This window comes from Lemur catta, chromosome 18 (assembly GCF_020740605.2).
Source record: "Lemur catta isolate mLemCat1 chromosome 18, mLemCat1.pri, whole genome shotgun sequence".
Taxonomy (NCBI): domain Eukaryota; kingdom Metazoa; phylum Chordata; class Mammalia; order Primates; family Lemuridae; genus Lemur; species Lemur catta.
Window position 1 is genome coordinate 24,635,430 of NC_059145.1, and position 23,591 is coordinate 24,659,020.

Here is a 23,591-nt window from a genome sequence, read left to right on the forward strand (position 1 = left end):
AATCAGTTACAAATTACAGTAGATATTTTCAGTAAGTGTTGGACAAAAAGTGGAACTCTAAAAATGTCACCATTAAACACAAATATAGAGCATCTACCCTTTCTATCAGTTTTGCTTGGAACCAATGCAGCACATAGGAACTAGGTGAAAGTGGAAGTTTTGGTTCTAATCCCAGGTGAGCCCTCCTTTAATTAGATGACCTTCAGCAATTCACTTGGTCTTTGCGTTTCCTATCTGATAAAGTAGAGATGACAGTAGTAGTCCTACAACTTTTCAGGGTGCTCTAAGACTTCACTGAAAATTCCTTTCTTCCTACAAACATTTATTGGTTGCCTACTATGTGCCAGGCACTGATCTAAAGTGCAACAGTGAATAATAAAACAAATTCCTGGCCTTCATGGAGCTTACATTTCAATGAGGGAAACACATATATGAAAAATAAAGCAGGACAAGATAGGTGGTGTGGGTAAGGGTGGAGTTGGAGAAAGATTCACCATATTTTACAAAAAGTGATCAGGGAAGACCTCTGTGGTAAGGTGACATTTTAATGAAAACTTAAATAATTAAAGTAAGTGAGTTGTCAGGGCTTCTGTAGCAAAAAACAGAGCAAGGGCAAAGGCCCTGACGTTGGAGGTGCTCAGCATGTTTGAGGAACAGTAATGTCCACACAGCTGAAATAGACTGAACTGGGGGGAATAGTGATGAGGTTTAAGAGATGGGGTTGGGCAGTACACATCATGTAATGAATTTGGCTCTCATATGAAGGGAGATGGGAAGCCATTGGAGGAATCTGAGCAGAAGGACATGATCAGACTGACGTGTAACAGAATCACTCTCACTACTGTGCAGGGAAAAGAACAGATTACAAGGGATCAAGGGTGATTCTGATGGATTGGATATGAAATGTGTTGAGAGGAATCAAGGATAACAAAATTTTAGGGCCAGAAATATAAGTGAGCTTGCTTTAGAATTTAAAGAGCATTATATATAATATTAACTAGTTCATTTCCTACCAGGGGCCAGATATTCAATATATTAAAATCTCATTTTGTTCTACCATGACATGAGGTATTTCATGATTTTCAACACATTTTAATTCTGCAAAACTCACTAGTAAGAAGTCACTTTACAACACTGGAAGTTTTCAATCAGAAAAGGTTTTATTTTAAGAAACAATGACATCAGGTAAAAATGCAAAAAATTGTGCAATTATGGCAAAATGTTTAAAAATATCTACACATTTGCCCCCACAGGACTACAGTACTTACTACATACCTGAGCACTGAACATTGAATGCCATTTTAAACTGCTTTACATAGGAAATCTAGTTCCTTGAAGATCACATCCACTTTTTCTCATGACCAAGGAAATCACCTTGATGCTTATCAACTTTGTAGGATAACAGAAAAAGATGGAAGGTAATAATACAATTTCTACTTTCCTGTAACATAGTTATACCAAGTCCAGTTTTCAATGTGTAAAAAATACATAGGAAAGTGCTAAGATACATTCTTCAAAAAAACAAAGTTAAAGTGGGACTGGCATATGTTAGACCTATATTTTAATTCTGTAGTACCCATTGTGCCTTTTACTTATATTTTCATCACACTAAGAAAATGTACCTTAAATATCTAAACGTAAACCCACACATATCACTAATCTTAGTCTTCTAGGACCTCTTCTGAATCCATTTTAAAAGTGGTAAAATATCCCAGCTGTATAATTTAAACAAATAGTTCTTCATACAAAATTCAATATATATTCTACTCCCATAACAAATCCTAAGCCTTGGTTCTGACACACTAAACTTAGATCATACCTTCAATATAAATTGTTATAGCAAAAGATCAACTGTTGTGCAGATCAAGAGAATAAATCTACTATAGAATTAACCACAGTATGTTGTTCTATTACATATCACACAGCACATGTAAATTGCTAACCCAAAGTTCTATGTCATGTTTTCAAGTAATACATTTTTCTAAATACAGAAGATTGTCAAAAAGCGGCAGGAAATCTTATTAAACAAAGCTTTCAAAAATAAATTACATGAACATCTCTTGCAAAAACTGGTTATTTTTGTTTTGTTCCTCTCCTCCGCAATGCAAAACTGTAAATAATGACTTAAAAACTCACAGAAATAACCCCCAAACAGCATGATAAACTAGGGAGGGAAAAATAATTGTTTGACAAAGTTTATACAGAGATTACAGACACACTATAAAGGCCAATAAGAAGAAATCACATATCTAGCTTTCTAAGACTATATATTAAAATGTTAATTCTATAAATGCTGTTAAACTTCTGTTTCACAAAACATTCCCTACTTATAGAGGTCTACGTAAAGCAGTTTGGAAAGCTTCTGAAAAACGAGGTATGTGATGCAAAGAGGCAATGTTTTAAATTTGTTTCACAGTATCACATTACAATTTGTGCAAGATTTTTAAAATACAAACCATGCCAGTTTGCTTCTTTTAAGTGAATAAAAATGTTCTGATTGAGGACAGACTCTGGGCTATACTTAAATCCTTTATCAATTATTCCAGGCTTAGTAAAAAATAACTTACTGATCCAAATACCTGCTTTAGAGATATACAAATGAGTTGGTTTGTCCTTCACGTTAATATTCCTAACTGATTGTTAGAAATTCATCAGTTAAATATGAAAACTGATTTCGTACCTATAAAGCTATGGTTCTATTCACTCACTCTTTTCCTTCTCAACTCCCTTCAGCTAGAACGAGGATTTCAATGTAAAAGCATCCATCACTGTTAAGTGCAAAAATGAAAAAAAAAATGAGGTTTTAATTGTAATATGAAACTTAAAAGCAATTAAACTAGACCACTGCAGAAGTTGTATATTTCTGGAAAACAGAATTTTAAAAGTAGGTGTAAAAGTTCACATTAGGATCTGTGCAGAAGACAATTAAATTACCTTCTGCTGTACCGACAATGACTGGATAGGTAGATGGAAAAAGAAGTTGAGCAACAAATGGCCCATGTTAGTGCAAACTCAGTATAATGTTCTTAATATTCTAAGATTGAGTCCAGCTAGACCAGTAACTGGCCATATCTTGCTATCACATAAGTAGAAAATCTTGTGAAATCACAAGAGTTCAACAGGTAAAGTACTACAGCCATGAAACTCACATACCAATTTGAAAGACAGGCATAGGCTCAGACCATTTAAATCTATCTAGTTATACACATGAATTAACTTAGACTAGCACCAGCCACCTGTTAATTTGAGCACTCTTCCAGATTTAAAAAAAATGAGACAGTGTTAGCACTTGAAAAAGTTATCAACCCAAACTGCCACTTAAAAAAACTTTAGCTTAACTTAAAGTTACGTGGGAAATATGAAACAATCAGACGAAAAGCTCTTTCTGAGACTCATTTGTTTTTCCTTCAATCTACTCTAATAACAGAACACATTTAAATCTCAGTACACTTGAAAACAGTACACAAAAAATATATATATATAAATATTAAGAATGAGGATCTAAGTTAGTGCTTCTCTGTGTTAGAGAGGTCACAGCTAAAGTAAAATCCTAGTGATATTGCCTCAGATTGTTACCCGTATTAAAAATAAAAAGTCACGTCAAACTAGTTTAAATGTCTCTACTCAATAATACTCTAAATGCTCTTCTGAGTGCATAGTTGTCTTGATTCTTCTGGTATCTCAGTGACTATCACAAAAATCTAGAATATGATTACTTTTATGCCAGAAAAAAAATTGCTGATAATTGCACTTTGTTACCTTTTCTTACTGAAATGAAACATCACAAGGATGAAAGCAAATTCCTTCCTACACCAATCTTTAAGAGCACCCTTTTCTGTGTACGAAACTCTCTCAGCTTTCTTAAATACTGACAGCACTCCTTTCTATCATAAGACAAGTTTCCTAAGTATGAAACGCCAGTGATGCACTAAGGCGTGCTACTCATTAAAGGACTTTCTGAAGACACTGAGGATAGAGTTTGGCAACAGCACATTCGAAATGCCGGCCAAGGTCCCAGAGCCGATCTGGGGTCTCATATACTTTCATCCACTGGTCAGCAATGTCATCATATTGGTAAAGGGAATTTTTTCTGCTGGTTCTGAAGACATGTTCTTCAACAGTCACTTGAGTAGCTCGAACAAATAAATGGAGTTTGTTCTGGAAAAGTACCAGTTTAAGGTATGGATTTATGGATTGATCACATGGAAAATCCTTTTTACGAGTCCACTTATTGAGCTCAATATCATAGGCTTCTACAGTAAACATACGTTGATGATTTCCACAGGTTCCAGCTATGTAGTAGATAGAGTCCTTGTATACAGCTGCTAAGCCCTGGATTCTAGGCACAGTCATGGGGGTTAAAAAACCCCAGTAGTCTTTTTGAGGCTCATAGAAGAGGAAAAATTCTCCTAAAAAAAGAAAAAGAAAAAAAGAAAACAAGAATATGTACATTTTCATGTTTGATTTTTGGCTGTATGTTGTAATCCCAACCTCTGAAGACTAAAGAGTGTAATTTTCCAAATATTTCACTTTCTAAAATATTTCTTTTATAATCTCCAGAGATACATTAATAAGGTTACAAAATACCATAAAACTTTTTCAATTCCGTGATACAGTATAACAAATAGATAATATTACAGTCAACCTAAATTAGGATGTTCATATTGAGGAGGTAGTAGTTACTATGGACTGATGGCAGAATAACAGTTAAGAGCTTGGTTCCTTGTTTTATCCAATTGTGTGTTATAGAAAATTTATTTTAGTCCAGCTCTAAAAAAGCATTATTATTAATGTTCAGCCAATAAGACCAAATGCCACCATCAATTTGTGTGCCAACTATTTAATTAGAAGACAGCACATGGGATTGTTCAAATCTATGTTTATGGTCAATGATGTGCTCACTTGAGTGAATATTGCTGTAATTATGCAAAGACAAATATTCAACATAAGAAAACATGGCTGTAATAAAATAGAAAACATGTTTGATTTATGGCATTAACTTTGAGTCAGCTTCTATTCTAATTTGACAATAATAGGGTATGCTGAATCAGAATGCCAATATGATAATGTCAGAAAAAATTAAAGTAGTAAATATTTATAAGAGTTTTGCTATTTATAACATTTGTATAAAATCCTTGTAATAGAAATCTGAACCCTTTATGAGTAGATTAAATGATACTTCAAAAGCCACAGATTTTTTAAAAATTAGTACAACATAAGCTTCCAACTATGTATGTCAGATTTATTTATGTAAAGAGGCTTGGTTTAGACTAGTAATACCTGATTCTAAATTGGGCCTCTGTTTGAAAACTGTTCTGAACTAGAGTTATTGTTATCTACACATTCAACTGCCAACTTAATAATAGTGACACTTTACTTTCAATTTTACTTCTAATAGTTCGTTGAGCTCCCAGATTTACTTGTATAAGATCTGCCTTTATTAATTAGCTTGAAACAGGATTCTTGATAAAGAAGACAGGGATCCATACTTTCTAATGTGTGCTACTTCTCTACAAATTTCTTATAGGAAAGAAAATATGACACACCAAAAATTTGATTCTTAAAATTTAAAGTCCTCTTTAATAAATTAGAACCAATGATAAGCAATTAAGAAAATCTCAGGGCCTCAGATTCCTCTTATATTAAATATAACCTTGGATGAAATGATATTCATTCCAGCCCTGAAATTATATTAATTCAATGCTTTTTTGCTTTAGTATTTGCATTAATATACAACCTTTACATTCCAAATTTGGAGTCTTATAATTCTATTTCTATCAACTAACTGGTTAGCCAGTAAGACACACATACACACACACACACACACACACACACACACACACACAGCTTTCAACAATCATATTGGATGATATAACCTATCCAACGATAATGGATGGATTATACGTCTTTTTTTTTTTTTTTTTTTTTTTTTTGAGACAGGGTCTCACTCTGTTGCCCAGACTGCAGTGCAGTGGACTCATCATAGCTCATTGCAACCTCGAACTCCTGGGCTCCAGTGATCCTCCTGTCTCACCCTCCTGAGTAGTTGGGACTATAGGTGTGCCCCATGACACCCAGCTAATTTTTCTTTCTTTTTTTTAAATATAGATGGGGTGGATTATACATCATGGAACATCATGAATCACTTAACATTGTACATCATATTCTGCAAGGCCAGCGAACCCAAATCATGCCTGTGCTTCCATTTAACTAAAATAAGGAACGAGTGAGTACTACTCCTGAACAATTACCTTGAAATTAAACTTAAAAGAAATGTGTTCAGACATTTCTAAATAATTTTAAGTCAAATACAGGACTAGAGCAAAGTGTTTTTTTAACGATGGGGATATGTTCCGAGAAAAGCGTTGTTAGGGGATTTTGTTTTTGTGTGAACATCATAGAGTGTACTTACACAAACCTAGATGGTACAGCCTACTACATACCTAGGCTGTAAGGTATAGCCTACTGCTCCTAGGCTACCTACCTTATAGCGTGTTACTGAACACTGTAGGTAACTATAACACAATGGCAAGTGTCTGTGTATCTAAACATATCTAAACATAGAAAAGGAACAGTGAAATATGGTATTATAATCTTATGGGACCACAATTGTATATTTGGTCTATCATTGACCAAATCGTTGTTACGCAGCATTATGACTACATATCTTCATGGAAGTTGCCCCTTTTCCTTGTTTTATTAAAGTAATAGTATGAAGAAAATATATATAAACAATTAAGAAACACAGAACACAGAAGAGGAAAAGGGACACTGGTATTAATATTATCTGCATTGCATTCTATATTCAAGCAACTTAAAGGTATAAGAAACCAAATAGAAGGAAAATACTAGTTATCACAAATCAGAACCTTGGATCAAACACCTTTACTCTCACTCAGTCACTGTTCTTCTACTGTATCTTTGCCAGAGTACTGGTCCTTAATAGTTTTTTTTTTTTTTTAAAGCTAAGTATATTAGACAGTTCCTCTTATAATGGTAAAAGTAAAAAAAAAAGGTGACATCTCAAAGTTCTTCAGTGCAAAAAATTGAAAACAATATATTATGGAAGCAACCTAAATAGCAGTGAAATTAAAACCTAAAGACTGTACTTTCCAATTCTTTCTAATTAAGTTTCATAACTTTTGCAATTATAGGGCTTATATAAAACTCTTTGGTAATTAAATAGTATAATTTAGTTAATGCTTTGTTCTTTTCTTCTCTTTTAAACTAATCCAGTAAGTTCCATAAAAAAGCAATTGCTACATCTCTTGATTATATATTATTAAAAAGCAAAAATATGCATCAACCTTGCTTTTTTGTTTAAAGTTTTAAAAACTGCTCTGAAATAGTTCTCCCAAAAAGCTGAACTATTAAATATTAAAGAATGTTTTCAAGAATACTTTTTCTACATGATATCAAAACATAAGAACATAAAAAACTTACAGCATCATTTTTAATAACTTAAAACTACCTGCCCCTTTTTTTTTTTTTGAGACAGAATCTTACTCTGTCCCACCACATCACAGTTCACTGCAACCTAGACTACTGGGCTCAAGTGATCCTCCTGCCTCAGCCTCCCAAGTAGCTGGAACTACAGGCACGCGCCACCACACCCAGCTAATTTTTCTATTTTTTGTAGAGACAGGGTCTCATTCTTGCTCAGGCTGGTCTTGAACTCCTGACCTCCAGCAATTCTCCCATCTCAGCCTCCAGAGTCCTAGGAGTACAGGTATGAGCCACCGTGCCCAGCCCTTATTTCCTTTATAGGTCTTTTACAGAATAGAGTGTTCCAATAGTTTGCTAAGGAAGCCAGAGGTATTCCTCAATTAACAGGAACTAACACCTGTTTCAGTATAATTAAGTAAAACACAACTTGATGTGTTACCCTTCCATGAAGAACTAAATCACTTAGGCACCTACCCTGTAAAACATAGATCTTCTCTTTGTACTCCACAGCATTATGGAATTCCATTGCAACTGGCATTGCGCAAACAGTTGTCCAACAATTCTCTCTACTGTCGTAGCACTCCACAGATTTTAGTGAGTTTCTTCCATCACCTTCATAAACACGACCTCCAATTGCATACATTTTACCACAGCAATACACTAGTTTACAGCCTATTCTGGCTCGCAGCAAGGACGGTTTGGGTAGCCATCTGTTGGTGGAATGATCATACATCCAGAAATCATTTTCCGCCTTATGGTCGATGGAGACCTCACTGCTGCTTGGCCTGTACCCTCCTGCAATGTAAATGTCATTATCTGGTGATACGAGAATCCCAACTTCTCTCAAGTCATTTGGTGGTTTGCATAGTTTAAACACTCTTCCTGTGACTATATCTAGACAAGGCACTGTTTGCTTCTTTCCTGAGTGTTTGTGGGCAGCATCAAAACATATGATCATTTCAGAAGCAGTCATTCCAAGCCTCTGTGTACAGCCATTGGTGTTGGATGGTCCCTTTTCTACACAGCATTTGGATATAGCCTGTGCAAACTGAGGTGGAATTTTCTCTATAAAGGTATCTTCCATCAAAGGAAAACGTATGCATTTGGCAAAAATTTCTGGAAGGTGCACTTCTCTTTCATTCTGTTCATGTTCAAACCACCTTATAATGCTTTCATAAACATGCTCTTCTCGGTCTACATTTAAATCATCACTGTTTAGTATACTTATCAGTTGGTCTTTTGTCAACTGAAGAAACTCTTGTTCTTTGGTGACACACAGAAACTTTTTACGAATGTATTCTTTTGATCGATCTCCAAGTTCCTGATGACCATAATGATCAGCAAAGATAAAGACCCCAATAGAATTTTGTGGGTCCAAATGACTGATCATATACTTAGCACATTGGTCTTGGATGGAAGGAATCTGGAAGATGCTAGCTGCAGTGAACAAGGCTTGAACATTGGCCTCTGTCAGAATAACTCTGGAGGTGTAGGCATAGTTCAACACTAAATCCATTGATTCAGCTTCAACACCGACTATTCGAACTTCTTTTTGAGTACTTTCTGTAAGGCCGCTAGTGAACATGGATCTATGAACGAAACAGTGGTTAATATATGTGTGCTATAAATAAAAATCACTGTGGCAAATTTTTAGAAGTACAAAGTTACCACAAAGATAAGCTTTTGTAATACAGTATTTCCTAATATAGTTCCTGATATTGGGGTAAAAATTGATAATCTAGCAGAAGGATTTAGTCTGGCTAATCTCAAAAACCCTATTCTCAGGGATAGCCTGCTTTGTACCAACAATGAAAAAAGGAGAGTACACCCAAGTAAAGCAAATCAAAAGGTGACATGGCATATTCCAGTATCTTATTTTCCTTGGAGCCCCTTCTAGACTTCTAGTCAAGTTGCCTTAGGGACATAAGATCTTAAATTGCCATGCCAGTCAAAAAGTTTAAGAATACCAGGTGAGGTGGTTCACGCCTGTAATCTTAGCACTTTGGGAGGCCAAGGAAGGAGGACTGCTTGAGGCCAAGAGTTTGAGACCAGCCTGAGCAAGAAAGAGCGAGACTCAGTCTCTGCAAAAAATAGGAAAATTAGCTGAGCGTGGTGCTGCATGCCTATAGTCCCAGCTACTCAGGAGGTTGAGGCAGGAGGATTGCCCAAACCCAGGCACTCAAGGCTACAGTGAGCTATGATGATGCCACTGCACTCTAGGCTGGGTGACAGAACCTAGAGTTTCACAAAATTAAAAAAAAAAAAAGAATATCTATAAAGGTGTCAATGTGATACATTGGCATACAAAGAGAAGAGACAGTCTAATAAAACTTTTCATGTCCCAATGAAAATTACAAGGCAACTTGTGTCCAAAATATATCTTTAAAAATTTTATCTTAGGAAAGCAAGATGTTCTTCAAAAGTACATATTCTCTACCTATGCCTTTTTAAAACTATTAGTTTTGAATGCTTCTTTAATCATTATAAGGAATATAAAGATCACTTACCCTTGGACATTTTGAAAATCTTTCAAATATATCTTGAAAATATTTCATTTTTTCAGTTAAAATTACCATATTTTACCTAGTTATATCTAGACATAAATAAAGATTATGGTAGGGTTAATATAATGCCTCTTCTAAAGAGAATTTAATAGTTAACTGATTCTTTGGAGATAATAGTTTTTAAAATCCCAAACTTTTACCTTTGAGATCAAGGTTTTTTTTTAAATTATCAGTGCATTTATGGGACTTTCTTGACCAAAACATTAAGTAGCCAAACCTGGCTCTTTATTTAAGTATTAGTCATTTACAAACATCATTTGCCTTTCTTTCCCCCCCTTTCAGGTTTCATTCTAGACTACTCTTAAATATAAAAATCAAATCAAAACTTCTTTTAAAAGCCTTTTGAGGAAAGGGCTATGTGCTATTTATCTTTATTTTCAAGGTCTACGACGCTTAATAGATGTTTGTTGAAGAAATTGACCTAACATTGGTGATAGAAGTTGATTATTCTGATCCAGACCCCTTCCATTTTTAAGTGCTATTATGAAAAATATCCTTAAATGGCAAGAATTCCAGTAACTTTTGAAGTATCCATCAAATCCATGGAATTAGTTTTAAAATGCAGTATGGAAAACATTGGAGGTACAAGGACTCAGCTTGCTACCCAGGTTAATCCCTTTTGGGTCCTATTTTTACTTGTACAATGTAAATTTTAATATTACAAAGGCTCTTTTTGATGACTAAAAACCTAGACGTTCCTATGTAGGAGTTGGTTTTCAATTCAGGTGCTGAAAGAATCACCTATACAGCTACCAATTAAAAAGAAAAATAAAGCCCTTCATTAGGAGAGATTAACTCCCAAAGGAGAACATTACACATATCCCTGTATCATGGGAACTACTCCAGACTTGAATAGGCTCGTCTCACACACAAGAGCAGTCTGACACTTGAGTGCTCCTCTGTTCTAGTAAGTTCTTCATGTAAACTCTGTATAAAGTGGGACCACTTCCTCATGCAAAATCCAGAGTAGCAAAACATTTCTAATTATCACATAAATTTTAATTCTGATAAGGCACTGGGATCATGAAAAAGCCATGCCAGATTCCCAGCTATTCTGATTCTTCTACCAGTGACGCAAGACTTAGAAATTATTAAGTATATCTTCCTAGATCCCACATAAGAATAGCACTGGTGCCAAGAAACTTTGTATAAAAACCTCTAGCAAGAGATAAAAATCTAATCCTTTAAGTTTTCTAGTCAAATTTCTTTATTTAAATGCACATATCTTATGCTTTGAAAGTTTTTCAAGCATTTTTTAACTCCTTGGAAATTAAGAAATTAATAAATTTATTAATTGTTAATATCTTAAGGAAATTAAAGAATTTAAGATTTTAAGGAATTAAGGAAATTAAGAATCTCTTTTGGCACACTTTTTTTAAAGTGATTTGTCTTGGTCTCCAAAGCTAATTTTAATTAAGTATGATATTTAAATAATATAATCCAGAATATAAAATTTCTATAAGATATAGATATCTTCACATTGAAGTTCTAATTTTTTAAACTTTTTTTTACTATTCAAATCTAATATACAATAAAAAATTTTTTTACAGGAAACTTTAAAAAGGACCCATTCTATCCACTCTTGCTCCTTAAGAGTTATCTAGTAACTAAGAAGCCTGGCACAGGAATCAAATCCAGCCTCTATCATTTATCAGTTAGATGATTTAGGCAGGTTATTTAACCTCATTGAGCCTCAGTTTCTTCATATGTAAAATGGGAACAAGTGTACGGAGATAAGATTATAAAGATTATATAAGGCAGTGTATGTAAAGTAAGCTTAGCCAAAGCTTGATAAATAATAATGGTGACATATATTTAAACACATAAATGACCTAACCATATCTAATGGATAGCCTGGGTAAGTGAATCTCACCAAAGCTTTCATTACCAGGCCAAATTTCACAACTTATGCACATATGAGTTTCATTTTTCCCCCCAGCTCATTGTTTTGTGATGATTAATACTTAGCAGTCCAATGACCTACCCCTAGGCAAGTCTAAACGATTACAACATCACAAGCATCAGACTGAAGTGACTATATTTAACCCAGTATTCTGAGAAAAAGGAACCAGAAACTACTGTCTGGAACATTACACTGCTATGTGTCCTATAAAGGTAAGGACCTTCAAAAGGAAAAAGCACATTTAGAAAGTGATTGAGAAGATGATTTTACTGTCATTCATGCACCACTTTTGAATATTGAAAGGCTTAAAAAAGTGTGCACTTGACACAAAAGAAGTAGTTAAACTCAGGCAGGAAACTACATTTTCCATTAATCTTTTCTTAAAGTAGGAAGTTATTTTTCAGACCCAAGTTTTAAAATTTTACTTTTCAAAGTTTACAATAAACAAGAATTAATATAAATGAAAACAAAAGCTTAGCTTAAAAATACTTCTGGAAATCTTAGAAATCATTAGTTTGAGGCTTAAGGAAACTATAGTTCATTCATTTTTATCCCAGTGCTTGTACCCCCATAGGATTAAAACAATCTATGGAATGGTAATTTGTTTTTAAAGGAACCGGCTACTATATTTTAAATTTGAAAAGAGTTACATGCACTAAAAAAAAAAAAAATGCATCCTGGATAACTTTTTGGAACAAATTCTAGATCAGCACTGCCCAATAAAACTTTCAGTGATGGAAATGCTGTATATCTTTGCTGTCCAATATGGCAGCCAGTAAGCATGTGGCTACTGAGTACTTGAAATGTGTTTAGTGTAACTGAGGAAATATTTAATTTTATTTCATTTTAAGTAATTGAAGTTTAAATAGCCACAGGCAGTTAGTGGCTGCCCTATTGAACAGCATAAGTCTAGATTTTCTGGTCATTTACCTCAAACAAACAAACATAGGTCCACTAACTTAAAAAAACCCACCACCTGAACTCTAGAAGAACCTCTCAAGTCAAAAACAAGGGCTTAATAAGATATAGGGCCTGCTATCTATTCTGAGGAAACAAACTCATTGGTTTCATTTCATTATTGCATCTCAGTATAATAATCAAGCGGGCAATACCGAGGGGGAAAGGGAGCTCCGTGCAAATATCAATAGAAATTTCCACCATCATCATACCTGAAGTAAGGGCTGATTGCAGCAAGAACGTTTCTATGACAGGAAAACGTTTTCCCGTGATCCACTTCCACTACAATGTCTGTCAGCTGCCCCTCATCGTACATTGTTTTGAGTTGCTTAAGAATACTGCAAGCATGGAAGGGGTCCATGGCATCGTTGGCTGTGTCTGAAGACGGAATCCCATTCGGTGTTGGGGAAGATTTACTTAAATCTAGGAGGAGAAAAATCGTACAACCACAAGTTCCGAGCCAGTTACGGCGTCACGGGGTTTTTTATTTGCTAGGCTTCCCCCCCGCCCCCCGCGCCTTCAAAAATATGCGTGTATATACACACTACCTTATGGTGCCGCGAGTGCAGGATGTGAGAGGCAGAGAGCTGAGGGCTAGCGGCGAACAAGTTCAAAGGCCAGCCCGCTCCGCCGGGAGCCCGGCGAGCTCGGCGCCCCGTGCTCGCGCAGGGAACGTGCTCGTAGAGCAGGCGAGAGGTCTGCGGGGACTCCGCCGAGAGCCGGCACGTCCCAGCCGAGAGCGGAGGGCAGGAGCCTCACGCGGGAAGCTCCACGGGTGGCGGCCGCCGGTGCCCTCTCAACCGCCTCCCGAACGGGTGGGAGCGGCGGCGGGTACGCAGCCTCCCCATCCCTGTCCGGCCGGACCGCCCACCGCCCTCCAGCCCATTCATCCTGCTTTCCCTCAACCCCCTCCACCTCTCCATCCTTCTCTCCGGCTCCTCATCGCTGCCTCCGCATCTCACAGCCCGTGCCTGGCCCCGGCCCACCGTCTCCCTCCTCCCTCCACACCGCCCTAGCCAGCACACGACCCACCTGCCGACGCGGCCATTTCTCTGTGGGGCCCGGGCTCCGGCTATTTAAAGAGGAAATGTCATTTCGCTTCTCCAGCTCCCGGGTTCCGGCTCTTCTAAGCTTCCCCTAGCCAATGGGGTGTCCTATGCATTCGGCTCCGCCCCCAGCCTCCGAACTACTGGCGCTGATTGGCCAGGACGAGAGCATGAGCGCGTCGGGAAGTGTAGTTTTATTGCCCCCGCTCCCGCGTGGTCCGGGTCGGGCGGAGAACCAAGCCGGGGTTCCTATTGGCTGGTTCGGACGGAGGTGGAGAGTAAGGCGCCGGCCAGCCTGTGGCTGTGGGGCGCGCAGTGCCTGCCGGGAGAGGTAGTCTTCTGGCAGAGGAGAGCTGTCATTCTGCGGGGCTGGGGTAGGGAAAGCTCTTTAAGTGCGAATTTCCCCATTTTAGGCCTCTCTCCTGGCCTCCGGCTCATTTTTTCACCTTTTTGTTCATTCCCTAAACTTCCTGCCAATGACTAGCTTCCGATAGGAAATCAGGCTCTGCATGAGGGCTGTGAAACCAGACAGATTTGGAAGTGGACACAAGGGCTGTTGTCCAAAAATGCAAAGAAAATCTGACACCCCACCCTGAAGAAAAATATCAGAAGGCCCAAAAGCAAGCTGTCTCTGATGAGTCACCTGTGGCACCCAATTGAAAAAGCATCGATTTGGCTCGGTGCTCCGGTTTCCACAGATTAATTTGGTCTGGTTACAACGGCTGCTTTAACTCCCACTCATGCCTTGCTTTTCTTCCACACCCAGAGAACACCTGTTCCACTTTTAAGAGCATGTGAACATTATAGAGGGATTCAGGATACTTTCCTTTTTGCTTCTGGGAAATGGAGGGGTTACGATACTAAGTAATCAGGGATTACCTTTGAAGAAATACTGGAGACTGACTCTTCACTTTGATTGTTTCCTTTGCTGTGAAGAAGCTTTTTAGCTTGATGTGGTCAAGTGCCCCCAGCCAGAAGCCAAGGACGATTACTGAAGCCCTGGCTCTTTACTCACTATATTTGAGACCTTAGATAATACTTCTGAGCTCTTAGGGTCTCAGCACTCTGACCTTTCACTTGTAACATAGAATCCATATTCTATCTGCTTTATAGACAGAAAACCTTTTGAAAGAAAACCGAAACTTTACTGTTGACTAGTTGATTTACTCATCTTGTGTTTCTAATATCTAACAGGATATACATTATAGATGCTTAATATTCTAAAGATAAATGTAAGGTGCAAATGAGCTAAGACTGGGAATGCTATTTCTAGAAATTTGAAATATAAGGAAGTATAAGGAATGGGAAGGATTTCTGGTGGAGACATATTTAGTCCGTGCATTTAACTTTTCTCACACCCAAAAGATCAAATAGTTAAACTCCTTGATAGTTGATCTCAGAATTTAAATTGTGATCGATAAAAAGAATTATAAAAACCAATTTAGTTCTGTTCTCTAGGTCTGCTGAGAAATTTAGAGCTCAAAGTACTATAATCCTATGCAAATTAAGAAGTGGTGTTTCCTCCCAAGGGGGGTTTATGAACATCCATATGCACTTATAATTCTTCTTTATGAAAACCTTTTCTGCACAGTTATACATGGAAGAAATTGATTTAAGTTTTGTTATTCATAACTTTAAATTTCCATTTTTCCATTTTTATGAGCTTAATGCTGTTGCTTTCTAATTTATTAAAATAATGTTTTTAAAAATCACAATATTGATGATGTTAAGAAAAATGGCATTAATCCTTAGGGTTGTCAGATTTAGCAAATGAAATATAGGGCATGCATTATTTAAGACATACTTAAACTAAAATATCATTTGCTGTTTATCTGAAATTAAAATTTAATTGAGTGTTCTGTATTTTATCTGGCAACCTTTTGAAACTTGTTAATATGGGGGAGTTTTGTTTGTGTTTTATGTTTGTTTTGTAGCCGCCTATCTACGTAAGCCTTAAGAAATGTAGCCAATTTTCTTTTTCATTTGATTCTCAACTAATTAGCAAACAGAGTTGGCAATATTATTTGACTAATTAAAAGGCAGTTTTCTGATTCTTTGACCCACAAGATTTCTAAATTGGAAATGGAGCAGAATACAAGAACAAACCCCAATCTAAATAGAAATAGGAAGAAAAAAGATTTATAATCACAAAGTTGCCATTTATATGACATTGTAAATAGACTCCATTCTACTGGGCAAATAGCATTACATAGTAAAGATTTCATCATCACTAAAATGCATTTTTTAAACACGTAAAATAAATAGTAAGATCTCAAAATTGAACCAATAGGACAATTATTATTTCTCAATGATCTTTAAGAATACAAGCGAGATTCTTTTTCAGGGCTGACACTAAATAGCCAAAGTACAGCTTTCTTTTTAAATAGCCCTAATTTGAAAATTAGTAAGCACCTGCTAAACCTACTGACAATCTTGAAAGGCAGCAGCAAAAGTAAACCAGTTTTCTTCTTAATATATTGAGAAGTATATTGCAATTTCGGCATATATTTATAGTTTAAAGTAAAATCTGTTAAGGATAAGAATTGAAAATGCAAAGCAGAATATTTGAAGGGCCTATATTTAGTTCAAATTAGACATTTAGAGCTTTATTATTTTAATGTTTTTTTTTTACCTAGGAAACACAAGCAAAGAGAATTGCTATAATTATTGTTGCTTGAGAGAAGAAAAGTCTTTACATTTAAATTCTAGCAAAGATGAAGGATTGTGAACGCAGCAAATTTAGAAAATGAGAAAACTGCAGTCTCCTTGTTTTATTCTGCTTCCACTTCAAGAGAGTGACTTTTAGTAATTATCAGCTGTGCCCAGGGTACTGTCAATAATACCACACAACACAAGAATGATAGCAACTCTGATGAAGAAGGTGTAAAAGAAAATAGAACTTCACTTCTGCAAATCGATTCTGCAGTTTTCCAATTTCCCTGTTCAGTACTGGCTGAGGCTGTGAAATTGACCAGAGCTATATAACATGAAAGAGAGAATACTTGAGACTCTTACCTTTTAGCACATAATATCCCCATATGTTTATCCTTCTCAGCCTACAGCTACAACCTTCTTGATATCTTCAATGTGACATTTTTCTTGCTAAAAATTTTCGCATTGGCTGGATTAATGGGAATGACAACAAAAGTGATTATTCAATATAAGTTTAATATAGTATCAGATATACAAACAGATTCTTTTAAATTTCTAGAACATTATGTATTACCTATGATTTAGTTTCTTTTAAACACAAAATTCTAAACAGATATTAACATCAGATTTACTGATTGGGCATTGCTGGGCTTTGTTGTGTTTTTTATTTTTTATTCTCTTTAGTGTGATATGAGGATTCAACATGGTAATAACTAGAAGATTGCATTTCATGAATAACTGAATTTGATGATTCAGGGATGTTAAAACACATTAATTTGTCTAAGTATTTGGAATTAGTGTATACCTGAAAAAAAGAGACTGAAACTAGTGGCAGTGAAATTCAATTCCTCAAAAATATTTATTGCCTCCTCCCACAACCTACCTTCTGGGAAGGCACTGTGTAAAGCAAGGTTTCACATGCTAAACAAGATGGATAGATAAATAGACGATAGATATTAATAAATAGTTGTAAAGATATAAGATTCCTAACCTCAAGGACCTAATAGTTTATCTGTGGAATTAAAACATTCACATGAAAATCAACTAAAAAAAATGAAATCTGAGAGCAGCCCTTAATTAGCTTTATAAGTATTTCAAACAATTAATGTTAAGGGTTCTAGAAGAGGTAAGAGATTCTGTTCAGCTGGTGTGGGATTTAAGCTGGACAGCCATAGAGATATTTGCAAAAGTGGAGTACTTTCTTACCTCTTTGCTTTTTTCTTGGCTTGACCCAGAAGGCAAAGCATCCAGTTTAATATTGATAGGGCTTAATTCAGGAATTGAACAAGGAAAAGGAATTAATGGCTATGTGTTACCTAGTTTATTTCACTTGATTTTACATCTTAATTAAATTTTATAAGAACAATGTTACAAATGAAAAGACCAAAGCCTGGTGAATTTTGATATGATAATCTGCCCAGAGTCATATAGGGGTCTTTGGCTCCAAAGCCAACTCTGTTTTGATTACAGTAGATAAAAGTCTACTGTAATAAAATAGAATACTGAAAATGAGATGTTGTAGGATTTTCTCCCCATTAAACATGTCTAGTTCTGTGTCAAACACAAGGTCAATTAGTATCTGTCATGAATGGACAGTACTATTGGTATAGGTTTGAGATAGTTTTATGCCCCTAGAAATGGGGACAAACAGGAAAAGCTAGAGGCACAAAGGTCACTGTTAAACTAATTTGACCTTGTCAGACCAAACTGATAATTTTAGAGGTATAGTCATGTACTATTTTTTATCTTTCCACAAAATAATTAAAAGGAATGGTTAAAATATATAGGTGTGTGATTAACTATTAATATTTAAGTTGACTGTCACTATTATGCAAGACTGAATTGTTGTATAAGATTGAAGACCCTCAGGAGAATTACTCTACTGTACCCTTAATTTATTCAACAATATTCAAACTCAGAATGACTGCAAGAGCCAAAGCCACTGTCAAAATGTGAGACATCAGCACTTTTCTCTGTTTGAAGATTAGCTTATAACCCAAATGGAACTAATGTAGTTAAACAATGACTGTTGATTCTTTCCAACCCCGATCATGATCTGATTTTTTTTTTAAGCTCATGGAATCACTAAAAAGCCTAAATGGAAGGAAAATCAGTGGGCAGTAGGCGTCAGCGTATAGACACAGGAACTGAAATTCGTGGAGAATAGACATTAGGCTATTTGGAAAGGAGTTTAAACACAGCAGAGAGAACACAGAAGATGAGTAGTTGATTGTACATTAATCCTCCACATAATCAAATATTTATAAATTAAATCTATTGACATACCACAATAATCTCAGGGTTATTTAGTTTTTATATCTGGTTGTTCCAGCATAGTTTTCTTAATCTCAGCACTCACTATTGACATTTGCAGCTAGATAATTCTGTGTTGTGGGGGCTTCCCTGTGCTTTGTCAGATGCTCAGCAGCATCTTTGTCCTCTACCTACTAGATGCTAGTAGCACCTGCCTCCCAGATGTGAAAATGAAAATGTCCCCAGACATTGTGCAATGTCCCCTGGAGGAAAGTCTTCCACTGTTCTACAATGTGCTCCTACCTGCTCTGTGCTCTTCTGTGCTGTGTTCTCCCACTTTGTTAACAGCTCTCTTATAGTTTACATAATCATACTATGCTTGTTATTTAAAACTATTTTGGTTATTTTCCTTTTAAATATCCATGGCACTGAGTAGAGTTATATTTCTCAGTTCATAATACAGTATTATTTTTGATCCATGTGCCCCATCTCTTGTGTCATATATGTACTATTGCCTTTAATCCCCATTGTCTACTTCTAGCCTCTTCCAACTTCAGATACAACCATTATAATGGGTTTGATGTAGATCCTGTGTATCTGTCCTCATAAAATATATACCTATGTTTTATGTGGCCTTATGATTTATATAATATTATTGTGCTATGAATTCCAATCTTTTTCTTACTTTTTTCATTTGCTGTGCTTTTAAGGTCTACACATGTTGCTTTGTTCACATCTAGTCAATTCTTTTCATTCTTTACATTCCCATCAACTAGTTCACTCTTTGATATATGTAGGGTACTCAATAAATGTTCACATAATTAATTGCATAAATGGATAAATTGAATGATGAATGGATGTGGTAGACAGAGTAATGGCTGCCCAAAGATGTCCATGCTGTAATCCCCAGAACCTGTTAATATGTTAACTTATATGGCAAATGAGATTTTGCAGAATATGATTAAATTAAGGATTTTGAGATGGAGAGATGATCCTGGACTATCCAGGTGGGCCCAACGTAATCACAGGAGTCCTTATAAGAGGGGATGAAAGGGTCAAACTCAGAAGAAGGAGATGTGATGACAGAAGCAGAAGTTGAGTGATGTCACTTAAAGATGAAACAAGGGGTCATGAACTGAGGAATGCAGGCAGCCTCTGGCAGCTGGAAAAGGCAAGGTCATGGATTTTCCCCTAGAACTTGCATGAGGAAGGAAGTCCTGCCAACATCTTGGTTTTGGACTGCTGACATTCAATACTGTAGGATAATTTCTGTTGTTTTAAGACACTACACTGGTGGTAATTTGTTATAGCAGCAATAGAAAAGTAAAACAATGGATGAATTAATACATGAAGAGTTTGCAGACCTTTCCAACAGTGAAGCTATAAATTTTATAGCCTCACTTTTACTTTTCTCTCATCTCTCCTTTCTGTCCATCCTTCAAGTATTTAATATTAATAAAAACTGAGAGAATCTTAACATTTCAGGAAACTCAAATAAATAATACTCTAAAGGGAAATATAAAAGGAAAATTGCAAGGTAAACAATCACCCCAAATCTATCTGTGAAGTATATAGTTAATTTGACTGCAGTGGTGACTCACTAGGTCATCTTGTGAGGAGAGTGAGGTTCAGTGTGGGAAGGAACTACAAAAGGGCCTGACTGTCAGAAGGTATGGTTCCTTGGGGCCATCTTTGGAGATAAGCTACCTTACTGGGTTCAAGTCTTAAAGATAGCAGATTAACATGATAGAGACTTCTGCCTTATTGAAACTGGGCACAGTGGCTCGTGCCTGTAATCCTAGCACTTGGGGAGGCCAAGGAGGGAAGATCATTTGATCCCAGGTGTTCAAGACCCTCATCTCTATAAAAAAAATTTGAAAAATTAGTTGGGCATGGTGGTGCACGCCTATAGTTCCAGCTACTTGGGAGGCTGAGGTGGGAGGATCACTTGAGCCCAGGAGTTCCAGGCTGCAGTGAGCTATGATCATCCACTAACCAGCCTGGGCAACAGAACAAGATCCTGTCTCCAGAAAAAAAAATTATAGCTGAATGCTATTTATATGTTTGAAGCCAAAATTATAACACTTAGTATATTAAATGTGACACAAGGCCAAAGAAGCATCTTAAGGAACAGATGTTTTATATGTTGCTCTCTTACATATCCAGTTCAATCCCTAAGAAAGAAGTGTATTCACTTAAATATAGTAGCTTTGAGCGACTCAGTTTACCATAATCCATGGAGAAGCAGCAGGCTTTAACTATCGTACGCCATTTCAAATATATGGCTATTTTTTCCAAGAATTTCTCAAGCCCTCCTTGTTAGAGACCACACAGAATAGCTCTAACTTGTGTCTATGTCTGCAAAATACATAGGTACCTGGTTTTATGGGAATCACTCTTTAGGAAGTAGATTGTCATAGTTGTGAAGAGGCACACACTCTGAAATCAGACTACCCAAGTTCAAATTCTCGCTTAACTATTTTCTAGCTATGACCTAGAGCAAGCTGATAATTTTGTCATGCCTCAGTTTCCTCAGCTTTAAAATTAGGCTAATAAGCCAGACACGGTGGTTCATGCCTGTAATCCCAGCACTTTGGGAGGCTGAGGAGGGTGCATCGCATGAGACCAGGAGTTTGAGACTAGCCTGGGTAACAGAGTGAGACCCTATCTATACAAAAAACAAAAAAAAATTATCCATGTATGGTGGCATGTGTCTGTATTCCCAGCTACTCCAGAGGCTGAGGCAGGAGGATCACTTGAGCCCAAGAATTTGAGGTGCAGTGAGCTATGATTGCACCATTGCACTCCAGCCTGGGCAACATACTGGGCAACATTTTTGTCCCCCAAAATAAATAAATAAATAAAACTGGGCTATTGAGAGCATTTACCTCAGAAAACTGTTATAAGGAATAAAGGAGATAATTTATGCAATGTATTTAGCCCACTGTCTGGCACAGAGTAAGTACTTCGTGACTGTTAGTTGTTATTATTTATCATAGTACTCCAATAGTAAAGTGAAATTCCTTTTAATTTTTCAGGTAATTACAACAATTAATTTGTTGTTCTTCATGGTAAATTAACCAGTTTACAGATTTAATCATAGTTAAGCTGGAGCAGAAACCCAAGATACGCTATCTTCCTAGCTCCATACCTTGGCAGAGGTTCATCACCATTATGGATTTCTAGCCTTGCTAAGGGTGAGAAAAGAGGAACCAAATGACTCATAAGTGTTCTGAATTCAAATGTCCGTGACACAAAAATCAGTCTGGATGTGTTAGTTATGCATAACCCCACCCTTTCAGTAGGTTAAATTACCAAAATTTTATTTTTCACTCATGTTTACGTCCAACTCAGAGCAGCAGGAGGCTCTACTCATTACAACTACTCAGAGGCCCAGACCGATAGAGCAGCCACTGTCACAAATGTTCTTGGTCACCACACCAGAAAGAAAGCAAGTGTGTGGTAAATCGTGTACTGTTTTCCCCTGGAGAAACATGCATAACTTTCTGTCACATTTCATTGACCAAAACAAGTCATGTGGCCACCACCCCCATGGGAATGTAGTATGGGAAGTCCAATTCTACCATTCTCAGAAGGAGGAAAGCCAGAAATATTTGGGAATCAGCACCAATGACAAACATATTATGCCAGGACTATGCTAGACACTCTTAGTAATACAGAGATAAACAAAACCTAGTACCTACTCTCAGTGACCTTGCAGGCAAGTAGGCAATCTGTGGCATATACACATATGACTCCAAAACAAACCAGCAGTTGCTAAGATTGGTTTACCTCAATGACATGAGAAAAATAAGCCAGAACTATCTATTGCAGGAGTTCCCCACAAGGGTGATTTTGTCCCCCAAGTGATCTTTGGGAATATCTAGAGATATTTTTGGTTTTTGCATTTTGGGATATGGATGTTGCTACTGGCACCTAGTGAGTAGCAGGACAGCTCTACCACAAAAAGGAATTATTATCTGCCTTCAAATCCAAAATTCACAGGAGGGCTGGCCCCAAAAGTCAACAGTACCAAAGTTGAGAAACTCTGGTCTAAGGTAATTTTCACTTTTCTCACACAAACTCCTAAAGCTACTGAAATGAAAATTATGCCTTTGAAATGTCTGCAGTTAATACTACATATACCAATGTTCATGAAAGGAAGCTCAAGTGTGCCCTACCATCGCACATTTCACATCCAGGCCTACGGTACTTTTATGCAGAAGTGTGGATCTGGTATATTCATTTTGACCTCCAAATGAGAGACTTGACTGTATTTTCATTTTTTTCAAAAATACTTGAAATTCAAATTTAAGACACCACCCTTCAAAACAGACAGCACCACACATACATCTGCCAACTTGATTAAGCAAGGGTTAGTCCCAATGGAAAAAGAACATGGCATGACAAAATTAGATACTGATCGCTGATAACGTTGCTGCCCAACCAGGTTCATTTGCCCGCTGTCCAAGGGGAAGCTAATACACCAAGACAACAGGGTTTACACTCCAGAGAAAGAGTTTTTAATTCTACATAGCACTAAGAGGGGGAGACACGAGGAATTTCTCAAATCTGCCTCCCCAAGAATTTGGGAGACAGGGTTTTTAAAGGCAGTTTGGCATAGGCTGTTGAATCTGCTAATTGGCTGAGTTCAGGGTGGAACCAGAGGGTTGTGAAAATTGTCTTCTTTGCTGATCAGGTTCTTGGGTGGGGGTCACAAGACCAGTTGAGTCAGTTCCTCCGTATGGGCCGCTGGTCTGGGTGGGTCAG

The 23,591-nt window shown here is 36.8% G+C and overlaps 1 protein-coding gene across 1 annotated transcript; it reads right to left on the reverse strand.

Annotated features, from left to right (window-relative positions):
* Window positions 1-1,141: 1,141 nt before the first annotated feature.
* On the reverse strand, window positions 1,142-13,971 carry KBTBD8 (kelch repeat and BTB domain containing 8). Its single transcript, XM_045530683.1, has 4 exons — window positions 13,903-13,971; window positions 13,083-13,293; window positions 7,921-9,035; window positions 1,142-4,409 (listed from the first exon to the last, which is right to left on the reverse strand). The coding sequence occupies exons 1-4, from the start codon at window positions 13,916-13,918 to the stop codon at window positions 3,946-3,948; spliced, it is 1,806 nt and encodes a 601-aa protein (XP_045386639.1). The 5' UTR covers window positions 13,919-13,971; the 3' UTR covers window positions 1,142-3,945.
* Between the last annotated feature and the right edge of the window lie 9,620 nt (window positions 13,972-23,591).

Excerpts from the sequence above, each read along its gene's own strand:
- KBTBD8 (XM_045530683.1), bottom strand. Across the intron at positions 9,036-13,082 it reads GCAATCAGCCCTTACTTCAG|ATCCATGTTCACTAGCGGCC; the intron begins GTATGATGATGG and ends TTTCGTTCATAG. Across the intron at positions 4,410-7,920 it reads GAAGATCTATGTTTTACAGG|GAGAATTTTTCCTCTTCTAT; the intron begins GTAGGTGCCTAA and ends TTCTTTTTTTAG.